We start from the raw sequence: 12,661 nt of genomic DNA on the forward strand, positions 1-12,661 counted from the left end.
TCTACCTCCTTTAAAGAAACACCAAACTGTCTCTACTTTGTTTCACTATTCCAAACCAACCTTGGCTGGCTTTCCAATCTGCTCATCTTAAATTATGTTTATCGCTAGTCACTTGCATCTCAGCCATATTTTAGACATTTCCAGATTGACCTCTCACAATTTATAGGTTTCATCACTGTTTAGTAAACCTGCCCTTTCACTTATGCTTGACATGTCAATTCCTCCATCTCTAAATATGAGTAGTGATGGCAAAACATTAGAAACAACTATAATCCTATGACCGATGCCTTAAAAATAATGGTTTTTCTACCGAGATAACTAATATATTTATAGCACTGGTGAGGACTTAAACCCTTGAAATAAATCTCAAACCTCAGTCATGGATTAAAAAAAAAAAAAGATTTCCATCATTTCATTGAATTCTCTCTGAATTCCATGTGTGTTATTATTGCATGCATCAGCGTGAGCTGACCAGTGATCCGGAATCATGGGATCAAGTTGTGAGAGGCTTTAGGTAAAGAGATCTCGTTTGTCCCCCTTCAACCTTACTCCTCTTCCTCCTCCTCCTCCTCCTCCTCCTCCTACTTGCTCCCTGTGGTCTCCACCAGGAGCCCTCACTCCTCCACCAGTCAGTCTCCCTGCATGGATCACACTCTGTAGAGAAAAGAAGAAATGTGGCAGAAAATGTCACTATAAAGTCAAGAAATATTTCAATTTCATCCCATTTGCAAGGTGAAGGATTGAGGACACAAACTATGCAAAGTGTATTTTACTTTTGTTAGACGTGAAAAACAAAACCTCAGATGACCCTGAGCAAACGTCTCCAGATCTCACAGAGGTCTTCAATCTATTCTTAACTTCTGCCCCTGATGTGTGTGTGTGTGTGTGTGTGTGTTCACGCACGCCAAAAACGTGTCTCCTAACAGCCAATATATCAGGAAGAGTGTCTCAAATGTTTACAACCGGAGAGACACAGGATATATCATCAGCGAAGTTCCGTGCAGGAAGCTGACTTCACTACCTGAGGAGATTTAAAGGCTGAGGCACTTTCCACTGGTGACGTGTGTAATGTCACGAGTCAAATCTTCACACAAAAAAATGTGTGAAGTTAATAAATACATCAAGAAAGTGACAGGACAACAGCAGGTGCACAGCGCTGGAGCTCTTGAATGTGATCACAGCGCCCCCCAGTGGTCCACAAAGGGTCTGAGAGGGAAATAAAAACACTAACAAGAGAAAAGATGTGGTTGAAGAAGCATCATATCCTCAAAAAAAAAAAAAAAAAACAACCCAAAAAAACATCTGCTTGCATCAAAAGTGACCTTTTTGCAGCACAAATGCCGAGTCGGGGTCAACGTTCTGCAGCGGAATGGAACTTTTCAGCTGTAAAAACATTAAAATATGGTTGTTTCTGCCCTTTGCACGCATGAAACATCAACTCAAAAGCTGTCATGAAGTTTTGTTCGCAGTATTTTCAAGCAAAAATGTAAAACTTTCCTTGAAATAACTGAAGATCCTTTTCATTCATCTACTTGGGGGAACTTAAGGATACACTGCGGTGGTTTCACCAGTTCATCACAGGACACACACACACACACACACACACACACACACACACACACACACACACACACACACACACACACACACACACACACACACACACACACACACACACACACACACACACACACACACACACACACACACACACACACACACACACACACACACACACACACACACACAGGTGCAAGTATACACTGAGAGTTACTAGTAAAGTAATTCCACTTCACACTGGTTACTAGTTACATGTGTAATTTGTGACATCGGTACGCCCGTGTCTCAAAATAAAGCAGTTGTGAATTCATCAAATATTTTTAAGTAGTTTTATTCAAAATCCTGCAGAATTTACAAACATTTGACAGCGTTTATAGTGCATGTTTAAATAGTACTCTTTCAAGTTTTACATGTCGGTTTATAGTTTTGGCTTAAACACGAGGGAGGGACTGTTGAACGGACTCACTGTGACTCTTTGTACATTTACGGCCAAAGACAGGAGAAGAACAGACATGAACAAAACCCTATGATACATGAACATGTACACAAAAGGCGATTATAAGCAAGGTTTTTTTTTTTTTTTTTCTGTCAGCGATGCATAAAAGTGATAGTCGTACATTGAGCTCGGGGAAAAACTACACAGTCGGGTGTGATGGGAGGAGGATAACGAATACTTCGCTTGCATTTGGCCCACGATGCTGAGAGGAGAACAGGTTTCAAAGTGCTGCTCGTCTTGGCATTACAGGATATTTACAGCTGAGTCTGGCAACATCGTGGTCCTGATGCAGGGATATTTCATCGCCATGGCAACAACAGCTTCCCCACTTACAAAAAGAAAACTATCAACACGTCTGAAACGGGAACCATCCAAGTTTCACTCAGAGGGGGGGGGTGTCAAAAAATGCAAATACATAGCAACGATGTGTTTACAAACAAACACTGGGTAACGTTTAAAGGTTTAGAAAGTGCTATGTACTTATTTACAATGTAAGGAATACCATAATAAACTCCTTAAATGAATAGAAACACCGTATGCGATGTCATTTACATGTACAAAAAAAAAAAAAGAAAAAAAAAACCTGTTATAAAAAAAGTGCAGCTACGAACGGTTTCTCTTCCACACTTTCCCAGTCTGTGTGTGTGTGTGTGTGTGTGTGTGTGTGTGTGTGTGTGTGTGTGTGTGTGTGTGTGTGTGTGTGTGTGTGTGTGTGTGTGTGTGTGTGTGTGTGTGTGTGTGTGTGTGTGTGTGTGTGTGTGTGTGTGTGTCCGTCCATGTGGATTGAGCCGGTCGGAAATAGGCAGGATCACGGGTAAATCCTGAGGAGACGTCAGCATTAGCGCGGTGACACGTTGAGGGCCGGTTCAGTGGCGTGGCGGCCGTCAGGCGGCTTCACGGCTGTAACGTGTCGCGTCTTGACATTGAGGTGTGTCGCTCTTGCGTAACCGAGAAAAGTTCCCAACTGCACCCAGAACACATAACGCTGCTTGTACTTTTTTTTTTTTTTTTTTTTTTTTTTTTGCCACAAAAGCACTTCCTTTCTACAAAAAAAAAAAAAAGCCTGTAGTAAAGTTTTCAATATGAAATACTAATATAAAACATCTCATTGTGCAAAATCCACATCATTACATTGGGCTAACACTCTGCCAAATCCCACTTTAACAGCGCTCAGGTGTCCGTCTGTGAGCGCTCAGTCACCCGCTGCCACGTCGGCGTTGCTCACACACCGAGCAAAACGGGCGAGTTAATGGAAACCAGCAACCTTTAGACCTGTTCTGATGGGAAGGAAATCCTATTACGTGAGCTGGGAGCGGCCGCCAGTCGTGACCACGCAGCCGGTAAATCCAAAGGCCGGCGCCGGAGACCGAGGGTGTGGGCGGGAAAGGCAGAATAATCGGAGAGGAATGGCAAAATTAAACTTATAGAAAAGCAACGGAACTCCTCGGAGTCTGCAGTATAAAGATCCCGGGGGGGGATTAAATACACTACAGCTCCGGTGATCTTCCGCCGCCGGATTTGACACGGGCCTGCGGAAATTAGACTGGAACGTGGCGGTCCCACGGCGTGTTGTCCGTCTTTTAGTGGCAGGGTTCGAACGGCAGCTCGCTGAGCCCGCCGTGGAGCTCCACCGACTCCTCCGACCAGGACATGACGTCCCCGACCAGGTGTCCGCCGCACGTCGCCTGGCCGTAGATCTCGGAGGGCGTCAGCACCCGGGACCAGAAGTGCAGGTCCGACAGCTCGCCCATGAAGGACTGGGTGACGTCGAAGCGTCCGCCCAGAGTGTCCTGAGGAGACATCGAGGGTGTTTTACACGTGTCACACATTGGCGAGTTTGCAAATCGCGCAAACTCCACAGAACCTTCCCCCCCCCCCGTCAGTGTGTTTTCTGTCTGGCGTGCCGCATGTTCTACCTGCTCTTGACCCAGGATGAAGATCCCTCCGGGCTTGATGGGGTGCCAGGCCGACAGGTTCTGCCCCGAGCCTTTCTTCACGCCGTCCTGGTACGCCTCCCAGGTGCCGTCGCGCGTCGCCCACGTCACGCACACGTGGTGCCACTTGTCGTCCGTCAGGGCGATCGGCAACGTCACGGCCTGCGGCACGGGAAGCGGAGACGCACAGGGTGAGGGCCACAGAGATCAATAGCAAGTGTGTTTTCATTCGGGAGACGTGTGAAAAGCGTCTTCGGGACTGAGCAGTGAGCGACAAAGAGAATGAATACAAATGCTGCGACGTGTGTATAAAAACGGTAGCATGAAGGTCTCCATATGTGGCACGGCTGGAGAAGCTTCAAATAAAATCTGTAATATGAAAACGAAAGCTGAAGCTTTAATGCCAACGCCATATTCTAAATGCATAAAGCTGCAGCGTGATAACAAAAGCTTAACTATATTCCTCGAGCAGGTTTTAATTGTCGCACCGACGTGTTGAAGGAGAACCGCTGATCGCCTGGTAATTTCAGCATCAAGCTCCACATGCGAGCGCTCACTAAGCAGCAGATTATGATAATATGAGAATCTCCACCCAATTCATCCTCAGCCACTCTGAGGAATTAATCAAAGCCCGGAAATCATTTGCCTTGTGAGGAGCATTTAGCTGTCATTGATCAGTCTGACGACTGCCAAGTGTGTCACTCGGAGAAAAACAACAAACAGCCCTCCCTGCATTGTGGCTCCTGCAGACAATTAGGCCAATCAGCTACAATAATCAGATTAATTGCTTTGTTGATTTGTTGAGCCGGCGGCACACAGTGCCGGGGGAAAGGAAGGCCAAAAGAACAAACATCTGTCTTCCTCCCACTAAGGAGGAAACGAATCAGCCTTTCGGAGAATTAAAGATTAGGGCGGATCAGAGAGTAATTGAATAATTTGCGCGTCGACAATCATCGCACGGTCTCGTTAGCGTCGCTCAGAGTGACACGCCGGGACTCGTTTACTGCGAGAAACAAACGGAATCTGAGGAAAATCCTACATGGAAGTTTATAACGGGCCTCCAAAATCAAGCCAAGGCAGCCGCTCCATCCCCACAAGTGACAGGACGCGGTGCTTCTACCTTGTCGTTGATCAGCAGCTCCATGGGGTTGTTGCCCCACTCCATCAGCACCAGCTCGTTGGCTTGGCCCGGCACGGCGTAGGAGAACGGCGTGCCGAGGCCCGGACCAGTCCCGGCCTTCAGCCGCAGGCAGATGGTCATGGCGAAGATCTCGCTGACCACGGAGCGCTTCATCCTGGCGTACATGTAGTTGGTCCTCATGGGGAAGTCCAGCATGAAGGCGCTCGGGCTTTTCAGCTTCTTGTGGTTCCCTTTAGAGACACAGGAGGAGTTTGTTTGTTATTCAAACCCAAAACGATATCCGACGTGAGGCAAAAGGAAACTGGAGTCGCATCGCGATGAAGGAGTTCACTGGATTTCAACCGTTTTATATATTGTACTTTGACACGTTACTTTTCTGAGCTTATTCAAGGTTATTGAAAGAAAATGTCAAATTGCCAAAAGTAAAAGTAGCTTAAACTTGAAAATGAAACACCGTCGTCCTTCCATGTCTTTGACTGAGTTACAGTGACAGTAAAACTCAAATGTTGCTCGTCAGTTTTACATCGCCATGTTTACTGTATTAGAGCTACTTTCCCATAATCCTTTGCCATTTACTTTTTTTGTTTTGTTACAGTGTTAGTTGCACATTGCACGGTAAAACACAAATCATAGGTACTAGAGAACTGCTAGAGAATCATGAGTGGTGTGTGTGTGTGTGTGTGTGTGTGTGTGTGTGTGTGTGTGTGTGTGTGTGTGTGTGTGTGTGTGTGTGTGTGTGTGTGTGTGTGTGTGTGTGTGTGTGTGTGTGTGTGTGTGTACCGTGGTCACTGTGGTGCAGCTGGCTGAGCACCGTCTCCAGCTTGCTGTGTCCGGTGTCTTTGCCGCTGAAAGGCAGCCTCCGCGGATGGTGGTCGTCGTAGTGGGGCTCGTAGCCGTGGTGGTCGTCATGGTGACCGTCATCGTGGTGGTCATCGTGGCGTTCATATCCGTGGTGATAATCGTGGCGGTCGTCATGGCGGTCGCTACCGTGGTGATCGTCGTGGTGATCGTCGTGGTGATCGCTGTGGTCGTCATGGTGATCATTATGGTGGTCATTACGATGATCATCGTGACGTCCGCGGTGGTCATTGTGGTCGTCGTGGTGGTAGGTGCTGTGATGGTTGCCGTGGTAACCCTGGCTCCTGCCACGGTGCCCGTCATAATGGTGGTCGCGGTGGCGGTCGGGATGGCGACTGTGGTACCCGCTGTGATGGTTGTACCTGTGGTTGCCATGGTAGTTGCTATGGTAGCCACTGCTGTGGTGGTCATCATGGCGGCTGTTGTCATGGTGGTCGTCGTGGTGATTGTTGCCACGATGGTTGTCCTCATGGTGGTCGTCGTGGTGGCTGCTGCCGTGGTGGTCGTCGTGGTGGTCTTCGTGGTGGTCGTCATGGTGGTCGTCGTGGCGATCTCCGTGATGGTCGTCACGGTGATCTCTGTAGTAGCTGTTCAGTTGATCCTCCAGAGCGTTGATCTTCCTCTGGAGGAGCTCTCGCAGGGAGCTGGAGTAAGAGCTGGACGAGTTCCTGGCCTGTGGAAAGAAAAGTAACACGTGAAATACATTTTATATTTTCATAAACCCTCCTGAAATAGTTTACATCATGGGCACTCCTCTCTTACTCTATATCAGTACAATAGCATGGATTTAAAGATAAAGTGGGTTTCCAATATGGATGGAATCATGTCCAAACCTTGAACATTTATCAGACAAGTGACCGTATTTGGTCAACTGGTCAATTACAACACCTTTTAGAGACGCTTTGTGGTAAATTCATCCTTTTTGACGATTGCTATCAGTTTGATGTACTGAAGTATTTGTCCTTTTGTTCACTTTCTGACACATTTTATAATGCAAAAATGGCCTAAAAAAGGTTATAAAAAGAAGACTAAAACGTGAAATATCCTTCAGCTGCTTGTCTGCCGAGAACTGAAGTTGTATGAGGGTTGTTGAATAGTTTCCAGCCCTTCCTTCATGTCCTCCTCCTTCCTCTTCCCCCGCTCATCCTCGTCTTCCTCACACACAAATCCGGCTTTGTTCCCTGCCAGCACACGCCACGATTAATAGCCTCGTCAGGGAGGATGAAGCTAATTGGAGGCGAGGCCGGCTCGCGCCCTTCGGTGCGTGGCCAGAGGCCGGCGGCACCGACATCCTGTCGCAGGCGGGAGCGACGGGGGATAAATCCTCGGCTCCGATGCTGTTTTGTTTCGCACCTCGAGGGATTGAAGGGGATTTCTGGCAACACCTTCCCGGTGCGCTGCCCCGAGACCACCTGCACCCGTAATCAGGCTTTCACAGGTCGGCGGGCAGCTGGATGTTCGCCGTGCGCTGTGACACCAGGATCATGAAAGTGTTTCCAACACAACCCGCCTGGCTTAAAGCGTCGACACTCCAGCGACAGGAAACTATGTGCGGTTTTAAAGATGTTAAGTAGAAATTCAGGTTAAACCGGAGCGTCTCCACTTATTGTGCCCTGAGGGGGGGGCCTTTATAGAAATACAGAATAAACAGGGAATTCACTTCTAATTAAATACATTTTCACCATTTGAATTAGTAATTCCTGTTTCTGCAGGGTGACAAATCAAAACATAAAATATGAGTTTTTTCAGGAACTTTGAGAGATTTGAAAAAGCAAACAACATAGACCACCATTTTTCTCATGGAGAATCGGATTTAGTAGCAATATTAACTATAAACAGATGATTTAATTGTGAGGCTGAGAACAAAAGCACCACATTTACACATGTAACTGACTTTATTTCCTTTTAAAATGTTTTTGAAAATAACATTGAGATCTTTAGACAACTAACTATTTATTGATGTGCATGTTGTACATTAACTTCAAAGCCATTATGAGTCTTTGTATACAGCGTCACAGCATCACAGCCTATTTTGATTTACCTTTGTTACATTTATTCTACTCATTTGGATGGAAGCTTTCAGGCCTGTTTCAATTTTCATTTAAATAAGAAAAAAACCAGAGATACATTTCCATCAAAAAAATGTGAGGATGAGGTTACAAGAACTATCATGACGACTCAAGACTTTTTCTGTGAAAGAAGCACCGAGACACATCATGAAATATTGTTTAGTCTACAACAAACGGATTTAAAGTGAAATATCACATTTGTTGCGCAATCTAAATTTGCTTCTCGTCTATTGTATTCTGACTATTTCGTTTTCTGCTTCCGTCTTCACGTGGAAAGTTTGTTTCATGTCAGCCCATCATGTGCTACACACTCTCTCTCTCTCTCTCTCTATTTCACACACACACCCACACACACAAGGTTGTTTAAGTTAAAAGGTTAGAGCTAATCAATTTAAAGCATTTTCCGGTTTGAGCTCAGCCACTGACATCCAGGAGAAGGATCAAGAGGCGGAACAACTCAGCAAGGACATTGAACGTACATGGCTCGGAGGAAACAGCCAAACAGCTTTGCTACTGCAGGCTGTGTGTGTGTGTGTGTGTGTGTGTGTGTGTGTGTGTGTGTGTGTGTGTGTGTGTGTGTGTGTGTGTGTGTGTGTGTGTGTGTGTGTGTGTGTGTGTGTGTGTGTGTGTGTGTGTGTGTGTGTGTGTGTGTGTGTGTGTGTGTGTGTGTGTGTGTGTGTAATGGCGACTGGTGGGTGGATTGTGCGAGACGTGGTGCCTCCGACTTTTAGCAGTTTTAATAATAAAACTGGACCTGCACCAGAAGAGACACATCCTGAATGTGTGTCGTTCATGATAAAAAAAAATGTCCTCCTCCAGCGTTGAGCACGGACGCGTAGTGCGGCCAGACCACGTCCCTCTGAAATCTGCCCCTCGTCTTGGCTGCAGACTTCACAAGCAGCTGATTCGGTGGCGGAGCCTCTGACCCTCAGTGACGCAACAATTGACCCCAATTAAGTCAAACCTTTGATAGGCTTCCGCCTGTTCGCAGCCTCTCTCTCCGCACACACATCAGAGTGTTTAAACAGGTTCGATTGTGCAGAAAATCCACCTGCTCCTTGTTTTGTTTTGTTTTATTTCTAACAGAAAAAAAACTGAAGCCTTTCTCTCAAAACCTGCACAAGTGATCCTTTTTGTGTCTCATCAATGTCTCACTGGAAAATATCAATTTGTGAACGTTTCTTGAAATCCAACGTTCTGCTTCATCCCTTTCTCCATCAGATCACATTATATACTTGGATGCCACTCAAATACGGCTTCTTAAAAATAATCCACCATAGTACAATAAAATCCGTCCAGTTCGAGCGTCAAGGAAGTTTGTGTCACTTTTTCTGACTGCAGAAGTTGATTTAACCTGATTGAGCCCTTGGTGTCTTTAAGGCCAGCTTTGGTTTTCATTACAGCTGTAAGAAGCATTGTCTCAGGGTGGCCAAAAGTGATAAAAAACAACAACAAATAAACAGAACACGAGGTGAAAAAGGAAAACTTGTGTTGTGTTTTGGTTGTAGTGTGCTTGGTGCCACTGAAAATGCAACTTTTTGAAAAGTAAAGAGGCAATTATTCAAATCTTTTGCAAAAAACCCCCTAAATTTGTTCCTACCTGCAGGTTCTCCAGCCTCTCCTTCAGCGTCTGCAGGGTTTTGCCCGTCTGCTCCGGGGAGAAGGAGCTGTGCTTGCTGTACGACGAGCCCTTCCTGTGGTGGGGGTCCGGCCTGTGGCCGCCGTGGGAGTAGTGGTGGTCGCTGCTGTGAAACCCCGAAGGCCCGTGGTGCGTCGGCGGCGCGTGGTGGCCGCCGTGATTTCCGTTGTGGTTGTCGTGGTGGTCGTCGTGGTGGCTGTTGTGGCCGTCGTGGCTGCTGTCGTGATGGCCGTCGAGGTGGTTGTTGTGGTGGTTGCTGTTGCTGTCGTGGTGACCGCCGTGGCGGCCGTCGTGATGGCCGACGCCGTGGTGACCCCCGAAGCCCTCGCACAAGGTGAGCTTGGCCGTCAGCTCCCTGATGGTCTCCCGCTGGTCCAGGATGGTTTCCTTCTGCCTCACCAGGCTCTCCCGCAGGTGCAGGATGGTGGCTTTGGCCTCGTCGGACATGGCGCCGCGCCAGCTGCCGCCGGCGTGGTCGTTACTGTGGCTGCTGCTGCCGCCGCCCGGTCCGTGGGGCACACCGGGTGTGGAGAAGCAGCTGGGGTCTGCGTCCGGGGGGATGGGGGTACAAACAAACTTGGGGCTAATTCCATAGTCATATTCTATCCCCGGGGAACTTCCTACTGCAGCGGCACATGACAGGAAGTAATAGAAAATGAGAGAGCGCAGTGGGAAGAGGGGGAAGCCCGTGGAGGCTCTGACTATTTGCTGATGCCTCGCAGACAAAAGCATGAGGCTCAGAGGACCGACGTCTCTGGCCATGTTTGTACGGTGTCCAGGTTCTTCCTCGACAATCGACGCTCCTCACAGGCTTTAGCGTTGTTCTGACCAACACCATGAATGGAATTCTTTTGCATTTGGTTGTAAAGAGTCTGGGCAGAGCATGTCAACCAAAAGACAAACACTATTTCTTCCCAGACAACATCAAATCCTGGGGTCGTACTCCAAACGCAGGCAAACTCTCTGCTGGCCTTTGGCTGAATCACACAAGCTTTCTTGGTTCCATGCTGTGCTAACAGGCTGCGGAGGTCGAGCAGATGTATCCTGATCGCTTGTTTCCCCGTCTCAAGGGAGAGGTGTTGGGCCAACGCCAGGCAGGTGATCCCTCTTGGCTCCAAGGACCTCCTGTGCTCGACAGCCCAGAGTAATCCTTTTAACTCTGGCTTCTAACCATCCATCAAACCCCAGAGAGCTTTCACCTGCTGGAGAGACGGAGGGGAAAGAAAATATAAAGAAACAAGTCAGAGATCGGAGCCGTGATCAAGACTAATGATTCACTGCAGCTTTTTATTCACTCAATCGGTCAGACGCAGCAGTGATTTCTGTGGCATTTCTGAAGCATGCCTATTGAAATCAATTACAAAAACAAAACAACAAGTATACCTCATGAGAAATCAATCATTGTCAACACAATGATTCAACAAAAAGTTTTGTTTTCCTTATTTATACGTTGTGCATTATGTCGAAAGGAGTCATGCTGATAATAATCCAGACTAATAAATATCCATTTGCATTTTACAAGATTTCAATAGAGAGATATGTTTCTTGTTAAATATCTGTAAAAGGTCCACAATCCTGGTGCATTGTTCTACTGAGCTAGCAAATGTAGTGTCCCCGTTTTCCAAAAAATTGCTTTACCAAAGCACAAAAACAAATCCCATCAGTATTTCTGTGATTGTGAGTGTAAATCAGATGTTGTGTCCTCCATTTTCCACCAATGTACATAAACCAAAACAATGCATTTGTGTCTGTTTGGGGGGAAAAACAGGAAGAAATGGCCAAATAAGGTGACATTCTTAAGAAATGGTTAAAAATAAAGGTAGCACTTGAATCCGCATTTAAATGGAGAGTTGAATAAAGATATATTAAATAGTTGTGCAAATGACTCCGATTTATGGCTCGAAATACGTCTAAATTTTTCTGAAAATGCTGAAAAATCTACCGTAAAAATATAACAGAAAATAAAACCAAATATGTCAATACCAAAAAAGTGGTAGCAATGTTTGTATTATATTTAATTCAAATGTATTTGGTCATTTCTTTTCATCATGCTAAGATGTACTGTATTGGTCATCCGTAATGACTTGTGACTGCATTCAATTGTTATTCTATAAATGAGCACAGAAAGATTCAAACTTGTGATCTTCATGTTGTTATGCGAGGCTGCAGATGTCAGGAGAAGCACAGAGATCTGGGCCGATGGAGAGAGAGAGAGCGAGAGAGAGAGAGAGAGAGAGAGAGAGGGCGATCCCAGGGAGGGTCTTTGAGGCTACAGTGTAATGAGATTACAGACAATTAATCTGCCCCCTCACCTACTACACCAGAGGTTCACATATTGAAAGTCAGGACTTTCCATCGAGGCGTGGGCGTGACCGTGGGGGGGCGCTGGCTCTCACCGAGGCCTCGTGGAGGGAGTCCGTGGAGAGCGCCCGCCCGCAGCCTCGCTTCGGTATTTAAAGGCAGAATCACTCGCAAACGTATTTAATGAGACATGATAAAAAAAAAAGTTTTGTCTGCCTCAGCTCATTCCAGTCGGATCAGACACAAAGTTTAGACGACGTCACGTCACGTGAGAAGTTTGCATGTTGTCCCCGTGTTTGAGATCGAGTTTTCTCTGATTATTCCTGTTTCCTTCCACATTTGAGGTTAATCGGTGACCCTAAAAACCAATCGTAACTACTCGTTTTGTCTTTTCGTCACACTTCAAAGGAACATTTTAAGCCATTTAATCCGACTGAAAGGTGATGTACAACAAAACATTTGCTTAGTTAACAGACTTTACTGATCGTTTAATAAACTAAGGAAAATATTTAAAAAATTTTAATTAAGCCAAATGTGAAATTGTAAACTCCCTTTCTCATGCCACAAATGATGCCTGTTTAACATCATTTTTGGATCAATACTGAACTCTGTTGGGATTTCAATGGATATAATCTCCTGAGATAAACCGGTTACTGAGGGCGT

The 12,661-nt window shown here is 46.2% G+C and overlaps 1 protein-coding gene across 1 annotated transcript; it reads right to left on the bottom strand.

Moving 5' to 3' along the window:
* Nucleotides 1-3,636: 3,636 nt before the first annotated feature.
* LOC308144667 (uncharacterized protein) lies at nucleotides 3,637-10,459 on the bottom strand (the record flags this gene model as incomplete). Its single annotated transcript, XM_080515847.1, has 5 exons — nucleotides 3,637-3,846; nucleotides 3,973-4,152; nucleotides 5,111-5,361; nucleotides 5,912-6,662; nucleotides 9,659-10,459. The coding sequence occupies 5 exons, from the start codon at nucleotides 10,457-10,459 to the stop codon at nucleotides 3,637-3,639; spliced, it is 2,193 nt and encodes a 730-aa protein (XP_080371973.1).
* Between the last annotated feature and the right edge of the window lie 2,202 nt (nucleotides 10,460-12,661).

This window comes from Blennius ocellaris, assembly GCF_963422515.1.
Source record: "Blennius ocellaris genome assembly, chromosome: 20".
NCBI lineage: Eukaryota > Metazoa > Chordata > Actinopteri > Blenniiformes > Blenniidae > Blennius > Blennius ocellaris.